The sequence below is a fragment of the Ictidomys tridecemlineatus genome, chromosome 13 (genome assembly GCF_052094955.1).
Source record: "Ictidomys tridecemlineatus isolate mIctTri1 chromosome 13, mIctTri1.hap1, whole genome shotgun sequence".
Classification (NCBI taxonomy): Eukaryota; Metazoa; Chordata; class Mammalia; order Rodentia; family Sciuridae; genus Ictidomys; species Ictidomys tridecemlineatus.
The window spans coordinates 57,227,000-57,243,196 of NC_135489.1; the positions used below are offsets into that span (position 1 = coordinate 57,227,000).

Here is a 16,197-nt window from a genome sequence, read left to right on the forward strand (position 1 = left end):
TTATATCACAGTTATCAGATACAAATACAAAGTCTGCTCTTGAAGAATTTTTGTTTTAACCAAATGGAGGCTATATTGAAATTACGTGTTTTACAACATACCAGAAGCTCAATTAATAAATATGGTGGGCTGGGATTGTGGCTCAGCGCTAGAGTGCTTTCTTAGCATGTGTGAGGTGCTGGGTTCGATCCTCAGCACCACATAAAAATAAATAAATAAAATAAAGGTATTGTGTCCAACTCCAACTAAAAATAAATAAATATATAAATATGGTAATTACCTTCTTAAAATTTTCCTAATGTTTCAGGTTGCAGAAATTTTACAAGTACCTCCAATGAGAGTATATGAAGTAGCAACTTTTTATACCATGTATAATCGAAAACCAGTTGGAAAGTATCACATTCAGGTCTGCACTACAACACCTTGCATGCTTCGAAACTCTGACAGCATACTGGAGGCCATTCAGAAGAAGCTTGGTATGGAATGCTTATCTGTAACTTTTATTTTAGAAAACAATTGTCTTTCTAGAATGATGTATTTCTACCTAAATTTTCCAACTTCTTCCATCTTAGTAGGCTTGTATATCCCTAATAAATTTGTGTCTATTGTTTGCATACTTTCTGCATACTTTCATTCCTTTTGTGTTTGTCCTTAATTCTCAGCTTCAAAGGACAGTGTCTAACTAAATTACTTAAGGCCTTGCTAGGTTCCTGAGACTGGTCTTGAACTTGAGATCCTCCTGCCTCAGCTTCCAGAGTTGTTGGTATTATAGGCATGTGCCATTATTTCTGGGAGTTTTTACCTGTTCTATTTTAGTCATCAAGTATTTTTTTTTTTAATGGCTTTCTCTCTCTTTTTTTTTATGTTTCTTTTCATTGTTGTTGATTATTTTTTATGTGGTGATGGGGATTGAAGTCAGAGTCTCATGCATGCTAGGCACTGATCTCTCTCTCCAGCCCCTCATCAACTATTTGTTTTTCATTGCTTAGAAAATGATTTATTTCATGATAGAAGATGGTACATGAAAAAGTGACTGTATTGTTTGCGTATTCTACTAAAGAAGCCATGGAATAAATAAGACATAAACAGTAATAATGCTTCACGGGATGGGAAATTTAAAACAGATGTTATTACAGCAACATTTAAAAAATAAATGGGAATTTTTCCACACAAAATTGCCATTGCTGCTTTTATATTTGTTAAATGAAGCTAAAAGAAAGTATCTTTTAATTTTGTTTTTGAATATAAGTACTTGTATGTTGTAAAAATAGATGGGCAGTATTGAAGTATACAAAGCAGAAAAACTTAAGTTGGCCCCAAGTCCCAGGCATATATTCTGATTACTATTTGGTATGTTAGTTGCAGATTTTATAACTTTTTATTTTCAGTACCTAAATGTATATAAACTGTTTGCGTATTTGTCCTGTTGTTCCCTGAGGTTGTTTATAGTAGAATTGCTAGGACAGATTTTACCATATTTTGCTAAATTGCTTTCTCCTAAATGTATAAGACTATTTTTTCCTCACCTCCGTAATAGTCTTTGACATTGGGAATTATTCTGATCTTATCACAGACTGTGATATTAGTAGTTATCACAATCAGAATGAAAATAATAGTCTTATATACTGCTGCGAAACAATAAATACTGGAAAAGGGTCCCTAAATTTGATTGTTTTAAAGAAACAAGTCAACTTAAGAAATCTTAGAATGTTATGATTAGAAGTTTTTCCTTAAAGAAATTTAATGCTCTTAAATACTTTTTGTATACCTCTGCAATATATTGTGGGGTTTCTTTATCCTCCCTCCTACCCTGCTTAAACCAAATTGCTTTTGTGCTATAGCCTCACAGATCCAAGAGTATAACCTATATTATGGTATAACTTCTCAGTGATCATTTGTATTTTTTTAGGAATAAAGGTTGGGGAAACTACACCTGACAAACTTTTCACCCTTATAGAGGTGGAATGTTTAGGAGCCTGTGTAAATGCACCGATGGTTCAAATAAATGATAATTACTATGTAAGTATTCCACTTAATATAAGCTAAAGTTCTGTGATGTCATATTTAAAATATTTTGTTCCATGTTCTTCAGATGTTGGGTTCTGAATTATTCATTTAAAAGAAATGGTATTAATATCTAGAAGGCTTTAAAAATTACCTTAAAACATTTTTGCATTTTCTCCAGAAGATAATGACAAATTTTAATGAATTTCAATTATGAAAAATTTAATCTTCTTTGACATACAAATGCAGATAATAACCTTGGTGTAGCAACGGAGACTTCACGGTAAGATTTTGTTACATTTACTTCAGGTACTATTGCTATTAATCATCACTGTCATTTTTATTTGTCATGAAAATGAGTTACAAATACAGGTGAAAAACTCTTACTCCAAATCCTATTCTCTTCATCTGCAGAGGTTTCCATTATTTTCCAGTATTCTCTTTTTCTGTATATGTATGCATCCATACTAATATATAATGTTATGTTGTTTTAAAAAATAATTATAGAGATGGTAGCATACCTTAATATGTCCTGCTTTAGCTGGATCTTACAAAGTTTGATGTTTTTTTATTTTAATTTGTCTTTGAGCTAAAAGTTTTTTAGAAGGGTTTTTAATATTCAAATGTATAAAGTTTTCTATTTTTTACCATTTTTAAGTTACTTGCATTCTTAATCATTTTGGTTTTCATTTGTGATGTCTTCTTAGCTTCTATTTCTTAGAAATCTGTTATGGAAATTCTTTTAGGTCTGTATTTTGAAAACAGGTCTTCAAAGAAGAGACTTTACTTTGCTTCTCTCTTACTACTGAAAGATCATCCCCCCACCCCCATATCCTTACACCCTAAGTCTTTCCCATCCACCAGCATAAAAGATTCTAGACTCAGTTTTTGTGGAAGAGTTTAATTTCTAGTTTATTCTTATGTTGAAGGTATAGCTGTTGGGATCTTAAATGTGTGGTTTGTGTGGTCTCTTAGATTCTTTTGGGCTTCTGTAGGATTTGAAGCCAAGTTTGCTTGGTGCTCTAATTGTCTTCTTGGATTTTCATTGAGGCTTTGGCTTCTGGGTATTTATTTCTCAATTTAAATAGGAGCTAGACAGTCAAGGCTTTGTATGAAGGAGTATAAGCCCAAACACAGTAGATTACAGAAGCTTTGTGTAAGAGACAAGAGATTCTTTCAGTTAATAAGTAGTTAGATCTTTAGACTAGTGATAGATATTAGACACCTACTTGTAAGTTACAACTAATTACTATTTGTATCTCACTGCTTTTTCAAGAATATAGCATTTATTGGTTTTGTGCCTTGGTGCACTGTTTCTCTTGTATATTTTCTCATTTAATCCTCAAAAACAGGTTCAGGTTGGTTTACAATTAAAGAACCAGGCTTGACAAAGCTGAGTAACTTGTCAAAGATGACTAGTCGTAAATGGTGGAGCCAAGTTTCCAATGCATATGTTTTACTTCAAGCATACTCTCTTTTGCCTCTTCAGCTATAGCTCTTGCTGCATGTTACATTTGGGGGCATGTACTCTATATTGGAGGTATTCAATTATTGCTATCTTGGTATATCTGATCTGAAAAAGACAATCAATAAACTAACCAGTGCTGGAGATTTACACCAGTTGCAGCAGTAGAAATTATTTCAAGTGAAATTTTTTTTCTAGGAGGATCTGACACCAAAGGATATTGAGGAAATTATTGATGAGCTCAAAGCAGGCAAAATTCCAAAACCTGGGCCAAGGTATGCTTTTATTTATATATAATAAGTTTTAATGTCTTTACATAAATTAATATTTCACATAAACAATTTAAAAAATTTTATATCTATGTTCATAGGAATTGGCAGGGATTTGGGATATCTAAACCAATCTGTCATGTGGAGCAAGAATTTTGATTTTCTAAAATCCTATCAGATAATCATTTGATATCTGAATATTTATAGAAAAGAAAAATTTACTACAAATAGACATTATGTTGAAATGAGATTGACCCGATGTCTGGCTCCCTGTAATTTTCACTTAAAGAACCAATTCTCTTCTTTAAATCACAAGATAATTTTAATACTTATTCCAAATGATAGCTCTTCAGGTACTAGAAATAGCTATTTTGTCTTCCCCATATCTTTTTTTCAGATGAATATCTGCATTTCTTCGATTGTTCCTCCTATGACACAGTTTTGGTTTCCCATTTTTGTGGGATTTCTGTGGTTGTGACTTCAAAGTGATATTTAAACTGATCACAGTGGTCACATACCTCAATGACATTTTGGTCAGCAAGAAACTACATATGCAATGGTGAGGCTCTATAAGATTAAAATGATGCTGAAAAATTCTATTACCTAGTATTTTTACTATTTTTTTTCTATGCTTATATATGGTTAGACATAAAAATATGTTTATAGTTTCCTGTAGTATTCACTACAGCAATGAAGAGCAGTTGGGTATGTAGTAGGTATATATGAGGCTATGTAGATTTCTGTAAGTACAGTCCTGTGATGTACCTTGAGTGACAAAATTGGGTAATGATGCATTTCTCAGAAACTGTTCTTATAATTAAGCAACACATTTGAGTTATGTACTGATTAATACAGAGAGCACTGTGGAACTACCTCCTTTTGTTCCAGATATACTTAGAATAATGTAACCTAATTGCATCAACTCTTATTTCAGTTTAATTACACAATTACTCACATAGTCAGATAGAAAGCTCAGATCTTTTTCAACTGTTTATCCAAGTTGTTCTTATCCTATAGTTGTATTATATTAGTTTTCTTTCAATTCAACTTTAAAATTTCTTTGAAATTTCAAACTTCTATCGCTAAATAAACCCCTATTCCACATCTAAGTGTTCAGTTATTTAATAAAGAATAAAATTCTTTATTAATACTAGCAACACTGATGGTTTCATATAGTTGTAATCCCTGTTTTTTTTTTGTATCACATAAATGTTTTCTTCTCTTTAACACATTTATAGATTTTAATATTCATATAGTAACTGATGTTTTAAAATAGCAATGATGTGCTCTTTATTTCCCTGATCCTAGTTTTTATTATAAATAACAATTCTTTGAAGTTGACTTATAAAGTAAAGAGGATAGAGTGGTTTGTAATTTGCATTTTAGAAGAATGCATCTATTATTCTAGCAGACTAATGATTCGACTTAATGAAAAAATAAGGTCAGTACAAGGTAACTTGAGGGTTAGTGAATAATAATTGACCCTATTGACTATTCTAACTAACATGTACTATTTTCACCACACTGTGCATATATACTTGAATTTGCTTAAAGAGATTTGGCATTTCTTCTTGGTTCCTCTCTTTATTGGATTATACTTGCTTTTTCAGGAGATAAAATAGTTCCATTGTGAAAAATCATTCCTGGATGAATATTAAGTGAAACTTCTTGTCATTTAACATTAGGATCTTACTGAACCAGTGCTCCTGTCTAAACTTATTCTTGCTTCAAATGTTGATTTCTCCCTCAATCCCCTAAAACATCTGTATTTCATAGTATTTTCCACAAGCCTCAGATCCTTTAGTATTTAGAAGTCTTTAAATGAGTTTATGCTATTTTTGTAATTAACCTATAACTTTTCAGTTTTTGGATGTTTTTAAAAATGATGTAAATCCAAGAGTTGCCTGCAATGTCATATGTTTGTAATCCCAACTCCTTAGGAGACTGAAGCAGGAGGATCTCAAGTTTGAGGCAAGCCTTGGCAACTTAATGAGACCCTGTCTCAAAAATAAAATGGGCTGATAATGTAGCTTAGTGGAGTCACCCTGGTTTCCCTTCCCTGTATTGCAAACAGAACAACCCCCTCAAAAACCTAAGGACAGATTTCCTTGTGAAATCCACTTAGGTTCTTTAGGTGGCCCCCTTTGTTTTGATTGAATGCTTACAATTTTATGATCAAAATTTTTGTTTAGAACCTCCTACATCTCTTCTTGTGAACTGGGATCAGTGGTTTATAGCGTTAATTCAATATTATTATTCTTCTGCCACAGAAGTTACTTTGTTTACTTCATCTTGATAAACTTCATTAAATACTCAACATTCATGTATTTTACAAACATTTTTTGAGTGCCTGCTGCGTTCTAGGCACTATTTTAGGTTGTGCACACAGTTATAAACAAGATAAAGTTCTTATATGTCTTATGTTCTATTGATGGAGACAGAAAACTAATGTAATATCTGAGTGAAAAATACTGTGAAGAAAAATGAAGTAGATTTAGGGTAAAGAGAATGGAAGTAAATTTATCCAAGAGATGCCTCTCTGAGATAATAATGTTTGAGCTGTGACCTGAATGATGAGCAATGTTCCATGAAGGATAAAAAAGTTATAATAAAGTTCTGAAGGTAAAATAAGACATCACTATGGTGCAGTGGGATGAGTGAGATATATAATAACAAGTTACTGTTGGAATATATCCAATAGGGAATGATACGTGATTTTGCTGAAAATATTGTCTTAGTTGCTAAGTAGGGAATAGTTTTAGAATTTAATGGGTGTTATAGAGCTAAGGAATTATGGAAAATCTAACATTTTGGTTTGAGCCTCTCCCTAGTTCCTTTAATATGGAGATGATTTAGGGTAGTGTTTTAATCAGCTTTTTCATTGCTGTGATCAAAAGACCTGACCAGAATAATTAGAGGAGGAAAAGTTTATTTGGGGGCTCATGATTTCACACTCAGTCCTTAGACTGTTCCTCAGGGCTCAATGTGAGGCTGAACATAATGGTGGAAGAGTGTGGCAGAGAGAAGCAGCTGACATGTTGATCAGGAAGTAGAGAGAGACTCCACTCCCCAGATACAACATATATATATATCCCAAAGACATGCCTCCAGAGACCCATGTTCTCCAGCCATATACTGCCTGCCTACAGTTACCATTCAGTTGATTCCTGTCAGGAGACTAATTCATTGTTTGGGCTAAGGCTCTCATAACCCATTGATTTCACCTTTAAACCTTCTTGATTTGTCTCATGCATGAGTTTTGCGGAAACATCTTAATATCCAAACCATAATATTCTGCCCCTGGCTCCAAAAGCTCTTGCTCATCTTACAATGCAAAATACACTTTGTTCACTTCTAAGAGTCCCCATGGTCTCAACAGTTCCAGGATTGTCCAAATCTCCACTAAGACTCAAGACAAACTTGCATTGTGAGCTCCTGTAAAAATCAAAAGCAATTTACAACTACCCAATATATAAAGGTATAGAGTAAACATTTCCATTTGCAAAAATAGGGGCATAAAAAGAAAGGGTGGGACCAAAGCAAGATGGAAATTCAGCTGGACAAATAAGTCCTGTTTTGTGTCTGACATCTGAAGTACATGGTATCTTGATGTTCTCTCCAAAGGGCTGTAAAGCTCCGCCTCAGTGGCTTTGTTGGTTGTAGCCCACAGTGTCTCTGTTGGCTTGTCTGTTTAATTCCCACAGCCTTCCTTGGCAGATGTCCCACGTAACTGATATTTCTTAATGTTGGGGGTTTCCCTGCAGCTTTGTCTTCCTCCTCACATCTCCATGCATTGCCTTCTCAGGGGCTGCCCACAGGGACTCTGACCCTGTTGCACCTTCCTTGGCCTCCCAGGCTTTCCTTGGTGGAAACCTCTATGATCCTCTAACTCCAGCATCCTGTAATCTTACAGAATGAGCACCACCAAGGTCTGCTGCCATCTCAAGCAGTAGCCAAGTCTCTAGGGACAAGGCTACAGAAGTCTCTTTGAGTGCCTGGGTGGCTGAGCATGGTGAAACAATTTCCTAGGCCTCTCTGTGCAAGCAGAATGCCCCATAGGTCTCAAAAAGAATTTTTACTTTTAACACCCTTGAGCCTGAGATGGGTATGGTCTTGCCAACTCCTGAGATGTTCTCAAGCCATCTTTATTGTTTCTGGGCAAGGTCTTTAGCATTAATTCTGATAATGTCTTTATAGCTCCAATTTCCTTAGCCCCCAGTTTTACTCCCATGTTTCAAGGTCAAGTTTTTCAAATCTTTCTGCTCTGCTTTCTGTTCCTGAATATCACAATAAACTTGATTAAAAGCTAATACCTATGCCATTGCCTGAATTCTATGCTGCTTGGAAACTTCTGCCAGGTCAAGCATTCTGTCACTTTTAAAATTAGCCTTATAGAAAGTCTCAGGACATGGACAAAATGTAGACCACTTCTCAGCCAGAATGGCCTCTAGTCCAGTAGTGTCCTTCTTTTCCTCTAAATTTTTTTTGAGCCATCTTCACTGTCCATGGTCCCATTGGCATTCTGGTCTGAGTTCCACTAGGAACACCCATTAAGTTCTGCTTGTAACAGTCTAAAGCTTTTCTAGCTTACATTGCTAAACATCTCCAAATCCCAAAAAGCTCCAAAAGCTTCTGAACATGGTCTGATTAGTCACAGCAATAGCCCCACCAGTTTCTGTTTTAGTCAGCTTTTTTTCTGCTGCAACTAAAAGACCTGACAAGAACAATTGTAAGGAGGAAAAATTTATTTTAGGGCTCATGGTTTCAGAGGTCTCAGTCCATAGATGACTGACTTATTCCCCAAGGCCTGAAATCCATGGCAGAAGAGTTTGGTGGAGGAAAGTGGGTCAGAGCATCGCATCAGGAAGCGGAGAGAGACTCCACTAGCCAGTTACAAAATACATATATCTCAAGGCATGTACCCAATGCCCACCTTTTCCGGTCACATCCTACCTATCTTCAGTTGCCACTCAGTTACTAATTCCCACCAGGGGATATTGAGTAAAGGCTTTTAAAACCCAATCATTTCACCTGTGAATGTTCTTGCATTGTCTCTCACAGTAGCTTCTGGGGGCCACCTAATATCTAAACCAAAACAGGTAGTTAAGTTACGGGAAGGAAAGTCAGAAATTTTAGACATGGTAAGTGTAATATGCATATTTGACATTATGGTAGAATGCTGACAGGTAGATATGTGTGTGGAATTTAGATAATTAAGATTAGAGCTAGATATATTAATTGAGGATTCATTAGTTATTATAGTTTTTAAAGTCATGGTCTAGAGAAGATTAATTGTAAAACAGAATTTGTAGTTTCGGGGAAATACTGTAATATTTTTTATTTTTAGTAAGCAGGAACCAAGTAGCACAGTTAACATCTAATAATAAGGATGTCATTTATCAGTAAATCTGAACAGTTTTGAGATTTTATTGATAACAGTTACTGGTGTCTAAACCTATTTTTATTTTCTCCTTATCACCTCTTGTTTAAAAAAGCAAACGTGTGCGCGCACATGTGCTTGCTTATTTTTCAATATTTTTCAGTGTCTGAAGCCTGTATTTGGATATGGTCTTATCAGCCCATGAGAATGAGAACTTTTCACTTTTCCTTCCCCCTTGTTAATGTCTTAGATGTGTAGGATAATGAAATACATTTGGACAGCAATAACAATAATGTGTTAGAAGTTGTTCTTTAGCCAAAATAGCTAATTCTTTTTCATTAGTGTTTTTATAATAAAGCTCTCTGCTCACATATTTCAAAGCAATTAAGAACTGAGAGAAATTAAATTGGTTGACTAGTAATTGAAGTATCAGCACCAAGTCTACCCTTGCAAAAATGGTTCAAGATTGATGTGTCTGTGTAGGTGAAAACTGCTTTTTAAATTATTTTTTATAAATGACTGTTATATTAAACAATGGTAAGATAATACTCTTGATTTAATATTTTTGAGCCAAGATTGCTCTTATTTTCAATTTAAGGCATTGAAAAACTTATGCTTTCAATTTACTAATACATGATTTTTTTGGTGTGTATTAATTTATAATCCATTTATAAATTTAAAGTCTAATTTCATTCTTCATATTTGGTTTTATAAAGATATCTTAAATTCTGCAGAATTCTCTGGCATGCAGATACTATCCAAATCATATAAGAAATGGATGTCTAGGGTACAGTTCCGTGCAGTTGTTAAAGAGATAATTCTAAACAATAAAATAACTTTGGGTTTTTAATATTAAAAGCAAGTATCTCAGTGGTAGTAAAATGATGAGCACTAAATCAATGTAAGTTTTCTATTCAATATATAGCACTTTTTTAAGCCATAAAGATTCACAGAAAGGCTAAGATTCTAGAATGCAAATGAATTAGACTGATGCTTATACATACAATACTGGAATGGCTGAAAAACCATTTATTTTTCAGATTTTAATGAAGATAGGGTAATTAATAGGTAACATTTTAAGAATGTGGTATCAGAAAAATCGCTTTTTGTTCACTGATTAGATGATTAGTAAAATTATAGGGTTTTCTGGTGGTTTTTATAGCCTTATACTTTAATATATATTGTGTGAATGGTGGGGAAAAAGAAAAAATTTGCAGCCAGACATACAAGACCCCCTTTTTCCCCCTCTAAATATGTTGTGGGATTGTAATTTCATGGCAAAAACTTTAGGAAACTTTGGATTAGATTATTTTAAAAATTACTTCCACATGTAAAATTCCATAATTCTGTGAAGATCTTAGAAAGTATAAATAATTAATTATCCCATTTATTGTTCCAGAAACTTCAGTTTTTTTACTTAAATTGATCCTTTGTATTGATAAAGAATATATCAATATTAAGGAATTCATTAATGTATAAAGATTCATATCCAAACTGGTAAGAGGTTTTAAGATACCAAATGCTCAGTTATTAGTAGACTTCTAAAATGAAACATTTAAATCACATTCCATTCTGACATTTAACAAGAAAAATGTTGTAGGTAGAGAAAGAAATCTGACAGGGGAGACCAAAGTCCCTCAAAATAAATTTCATTGGCGGTTAAGGAGCAGCATGTGTACCTATTTTACCTATTAGTAATTAACATTTAAAAAGTACAAAGCCAAGCTGGGTGCAGTGGCATAGGCCTGTAATCCCAGCGGCTGGGGAGGCTGAAGCAGGAGGATTGTGGTTCAAAGACAGCCTCAGCAAAAACAAGTTGCTAAGCAACTCAATGAGACCCTGTCTCTAAATAAAATGCAAAATAGGGCTGGGGATGTGACTCAGTGGTTGAGTGCCCTGAGTTCAATCCCCAGTCCCCCCCCCCAAAAAAAAATTACAAAGCCACCTATGAGAGGTGGTATGGGCCTGAAATCTCCAACTGTTTTAATCTTAGCTACACAGAAGGTTGAAACAGGAGGATTGCAATTGTGAGGCCAGCCTGGGGCAATCCAGGAGACCTAGTCCCAAAAAAAGGGCTGGGGTTTTGCTAAGTGGTAGAACACCTACTGCACTTAATCCCCATTACCAGAAAAATAAAAAGCCAAATAATTCTTGTATTGCTTTTTGTTTTTTAAGTTAAAATCATTTTGCTACTTAACCTACATAAGGTTCTGACAGGTAGTAAAAACCAGTGACTGCTTTTTGATTTATTTTTCATAGTAAATAAAAAGAATTTATAACGCAGATATATACTGATTTCTGATTTTGTAGGCATTGTTCATTAGTGTAAGTTACTTAATTCCTTGTATTATGTGCTTATTATGTCATTTTCTTCTCTTGTCAACAAAAAGTGATATCCTAGGGCCCTAAAGAATAGACTTATAGGATTGATGAAAGAATATGAGGGGCAAAGACAGAAGGAATTAAAAAGATTAGGTAAAGTTTTCAACTAAAATCTGTGACAGGAACAATGTAAATTAGCAAAGCCAGGGAATGGAGAAAGGGAAAACTGTGTAGTGATTGAGGTGATACGTAGGTACTGCAATGGACTCCAGCTACAGAGGTAACAGGATAGAGGTAAGCAACTATTTGGAAAAGTGAATGTGGAGATGAAAAAGACAAATTCTTCTGCCCTTTTTACTCTTGCCCTGTACCCCCTGGGAATCAAACCCAGGGACTTGTACTTGCTAGAAAAAAGTGCTCAACCATTGAGCTATATCCAGCCCTTCACTTCACTACCTCTGCATTAGGACCTGTTCTTGTTTTCTTTTTGTGGCAGTTAGTGGCCGTCCTAGTCTAGAAACTTAAAAACTCTTATTAATTATACCCTTTAAAAACCAATTACAAATTATTTAAGATTCACTGCTTCTAAGGGACATCCTCCCAGTTGTGCAGATTTCTTCATGAATCCAGTTTCTATTTCCAAATGCAGTGTACAAGTGTGTGCTTTCTTTCGATTCACTGTGACAGTGAATGTTAATCTGGAAAGTGTTAAAGAAGAAATGTAATAGCCTAGTTTATTAAAGTGTAGTTTAAAAATGTCTTCTGGGGTTGAGCTATTTTTGCCATAGTTTTTAGCTCCGATCCTTGGACAGATGATGAATACTACCAACCTTGCTTTCTGTATCTGTAAAATAAAGCCAATATCACTTATCTCATTGTAAAGATTAGGTAAGCTAATATATACACACTGCTCACTAGATGGAAACTCAGTGCTATTTATGTATTTTTCATATTTGTGATGAGTTTTGATATGGTCTTTATCTTTAGGAAGAAAAAAATGTTATAGTAAATTTATAACCTTATAAAAATTTATAAATGTTCGTCATTTATAGTTACTTTAATGTTACTGTGTCTTTCCAGGAGTGGACGTTTCTGTTGTGAGCCAGCTGGAGGTCTTACCTCTTTGACTGAACCACCCAAAGGACCTGGCTTTGGTGTGCAAGCAGGCCTTTAATTTATAATCAACTGTAAATATGTTATTGCAAAAATAAAATATTATATACATAAACTATTTTCTTATTCTACTCTGAATTATCTTTGTAGTAACATAGTAACTTGCTGTAAATATTATGTCAAAATACAACACCATTTTAAGAATTGTTTGCTACCAATGGCTAACTATATAATCAAGTTAACACGTACTGCATTGTCACCCACTTTCAACTGCCAGATCATATTTTATCAATAATATTAGGTTTTTATGAAGTAAAAATTTTATCAAATTTCAAATGTTTTGCCTTCCCATCTTTGACCACAATTATGTTTTAGTTAACGTTATCTTTCTATAAACTTAAATTTATGTCAGTACTTCAATTATTTTAATACTTACAGCACACAAATATATATTTTTTTCCAACTGGTACTTAAGACTTCAAGCACAGTGTAGGAATAAGGTAGTTTTGTCTACAACCATTATCACTTTTAAAAAGAAAGGAATAAAACACGTTGACATCGATACTGCAAGTATTAGAATGTTCTTCACCCAAAAAGTAATTGAGGAGAAAACTGGATGTGTAATCATGAGTTTGAAAGATTGGTGCACCTTCAAAATTCACTGCTTAGTTTATGGATATTATAATTTAGAAGTAAGAATACAACCGTTGTATATTATGACCAATTCAAGAAGTTAGCTATATAGTACATTTGTTTTGCAAATTGAGAAAAGAGCCAACTTTACATGGTCAAATTTAATCAGATTGTTTCAGGATTTATCAGAGTCACTGTTTGGTCTTGTTTTTAACAGAATATACTTTCACTAGTAATTATGATGCCTAAAATTTCATTTCTTTTACAACCCCAAGGACTCCCACATGCTAGGTAAGCACTGTACAACTGAATTACACTTCCAGACGTTTTTTTTTTTTAATTGAGAGGATATATCAATAACAGTAATTTTCTAAGCACCACATGACACAACACAAAATATCTTCCTATCATCTGAGGATCCTCTTAATGGTATTATGAGCAACTTTGTATTGCATACCATAAATAACTCAAATGTAACACCATTCCATCTCTAGATATAAGGTGCTCTGACTACTCATTATTTATTATTTGAGGCATCCAATAACACTTCCCCTCTTAACTACATCCTCTGCCTTTCTTATTTTTAAATTTTGAGATAAGGTCTGGCCAAATGGACAAGGTTAGTTTCGAATTTGCCAGTCTCCTGGCACAGCATCTCGGCTTGCTGGGATTACAAGCAAGTGCCACCACGCCTAGCTTCATTTTTTTTTCATATTGAACCTGTTTTTATAGATGGGAGAAATGAATGTAGAAAAGGAGGGCTTGTATTTTTAGCTTTCCCTCGAGTTTGAATATCACACCTAAACTCTAGGAAACTCATAAAGGAAGTCTTAAAAACCCTGTAACTACACTCATTAAGGCAACAAATAGGATGCTGAGGTTTTGAGACAACAGTTAACGTTACTGGGAAAAAAGATCCTTTCTCGTTGCCTGTATACTCCTTGGGTAGTTAAGGCATATACAAACTTGCAGATCAATCTCTACTTGGGTAAAAAGCAGCCAGAAGTGCTAACACACTACTGCTGTGCTGAGACATTGAAATTCTCAGGCACTCTTCTCCTGTATCTTTGAAATCCTCAATACCACATATTGAAAATGTACTGAAATTCCTAGTTAAAAAGATCATTGGAAGGTATGGATGGGAGAAGGCATATTCTAAAGCCTCGGGACCCCGCTGGCAGGTACATGCCACTGGACTTTTTCGGTATTTAAGCCCACCTAACGCAGGGTACAGAGAGTTCCAGGCGCAGGTGCACTGCGGCCCAGGCAAGCGCGCCCCCGTCTGCCCCACTTTCCGCACTGCGAGGTGAGCTCCCAGCAGCCAGGACCTTAAGCCATTAAGTTCCCGCCCTGGTGATCGAAGTGTTGTTTTGCTCAGGTCCAAATTCCTACCTCGTCCATCCTCCCACGGCAGAAATAACATAAATACCCTATATGAAGCCTCTTCATCGCCGCCACCATTCCCAGAAGTTTCCAGTCCCAGCTACTGCTATGGTAGCCGCAAAAGGCGACGACTGAGTCCGCTTTCCCCGCAGTGTCAAAGGAATTTGCGCTGCTTTCTGTTCCAACCTTTGGTTCCTCCTCCCTTCCCGGGCCATTGACAGCGGAGAGGAGGCCGACCAGCACGGAGGAGTTCCGGCCCGCATTCCCCGCCGCCTCCAGTTGGTACGATCCGCCTCCCCCGCCCTGCGGCTAGAGAAGCCTCTCAAAAGAGCTTGGAGAGGGGCGGGCGCCAGAGGGCGGGGCCATCACGGCGTCCGTCCCGTGCCCACAAGAGTCACGTGTCAGCGGGAGTCACGTGCTCGCGCCGCAGCCAATCGCTGGTCGGCACTGTACTGGGAGCGAGGAGGCTGTGGTGAGAGACGGACCGAGACCGGAGATGTTTTCAAGCCCAGTCCCGACGGCGTCAGTGGCGGTTGCAGCGGCGACGAAGACAACGACAGCGACGGTCACGCGGAGTCACTCGTTCAGGGGGTAAACCCTCCTGTGCCCGCCGTGCCTCGGGTCCGTGCGGGCGAGGGGGGCGTGGCGACAGGAGAAGAGGAAGGAGGGGCGCGGTTTCGAGCCTGTCCCCGGCGCCTGGGAGGAGACCCTTCGGTTCCGCGCTGCTCCCGTCTCCCCTCCCCAGAGCAAGGTAGGATTCCGCCTTGCCCTGCCCACACCACAGAGTCTGCTGCGCGCCTCCGGGCCTGGCCCGAGGCGACGCGGCCTGACAGTGACAGGCCGTTAGTGGCCGGGCGCGGGTTCGCCGGGCCCGCCTGTGGCCCCTCCCGGCCTCCTGAGGATCCGCGGTTCAGGTGGGAGCTGCCAGCTGGGCGGGGGCGCCGCCTGGGGCGGGGCGGAGCCGGGTGGAGGGCGGGGGGCGGCGGGCGGGGGGCGGCGGGCGGGGGGCGGCGGGCGGGGGGCGGCGGGCGGGGGGCGGCGGGCGGGGTGTGGGGCTTGGCGCTGGCGTCCCTAGCCGCCGCTCCCGGAACATGGCGGGGCCGGCGGAGCTTGTGCGTGCGAGTGTGCGCGGCCCGAGAGGGCGCTGCCGGAGTGCCGCGGCCGGACTGGCGGGGTGGGGCGGGACGGAGGCGCGCCGGCTGCCGCGCGCTCTCGCTGCCACCCGCGGGGTGTGCGCGGGTGCCGAAGAGTGGCCACAGACCCTTTGGCAAGGACCGTCGGAGGTACAGCGGACCGGGCGATGGGTGGGTGGAATCGAGAAGGGAAATTGTACTCTAGTAGTTCAAGAGAAAGGAGAGGAACCACACTGCAGTTCTGCCTGGGCATAATCTGCCCTTGCCGCATTGGGCATTCAGGTCTCTTCATCGTTGTTCAAGCGCCGGTTGGAATAATGTTCAAAGATCCTTGGAGCACGTCGGATTCTTGGATCTCATTTTGAAGAGTAATGTGGGATGACGCATCCTCGCGATCCCAAAGCGCTGAACAAACGGTTGTACAAAGAGGTTACTGAGGCTCAGCTGACAGCTGTTTTAATAATCACGTTAAGAAACTGTTCGGCATGGGAAATG

At 37.8% G+C, this 16,197-nt stretch overlaps 2 protein-coding genes across 6 annotated transcripts in view; both read left to right on the forward strand.

Annotated features, from left to right (window-relative positions):
* Ndufv2 (NADH:ubiquinone oxidoreductase core subunit V2) overlaps positions 1-12,671 on the forward strand; it is a 30,165-nt gene extending 17,494 nt beyond the window's left edge. The window contains exons 5-8 of the mRNA XM_005337012.4: positions 308-476; positions 1,910-2,019; positions 3,668-3,744; positions 12,521-12,671. Coding sequence (XP_005337069.1) covers positions 308-476; positions 1,910-2,019; positions 3,668-3,744; positions 12,521-12,614 — 450 coding nt within the window. The 3' untranslated portion in view covers positions 12,615-12,671. The remainder of the gene's footprint in view (positions 1-307; positions 477-1,909; positions 2,020-3,667; positions 3,745-12,520) is intronic.
* Positions 12,672-14,987: 2,316 nt separating this feature from the next.
* Ankrd12 (ankyrin repeat domain 12) overlaps positions 14,988-16,197 on the forward strand; it is a 121,956-nt gene continuing 120,746 nt past the window's right edge. For 3 of the 5 annotated variants that reach the window (XM_013363631.4, XM_021734393.3, XM_021734395.3), the window contains exon 1: positions 14,988-15,320. The gene's annotated coding sequence lies outside the window, so the exon portion shown is untranslated. Of the gene's footprint in view, positions 15,321-15,340; positions 15,484-15,763; positions 15,853-16,197 lie in introns of those variants that run through there. The other 2 variants (XM_021734392.3, XM_021734391.3) reach the window with 2 other exon arrangements.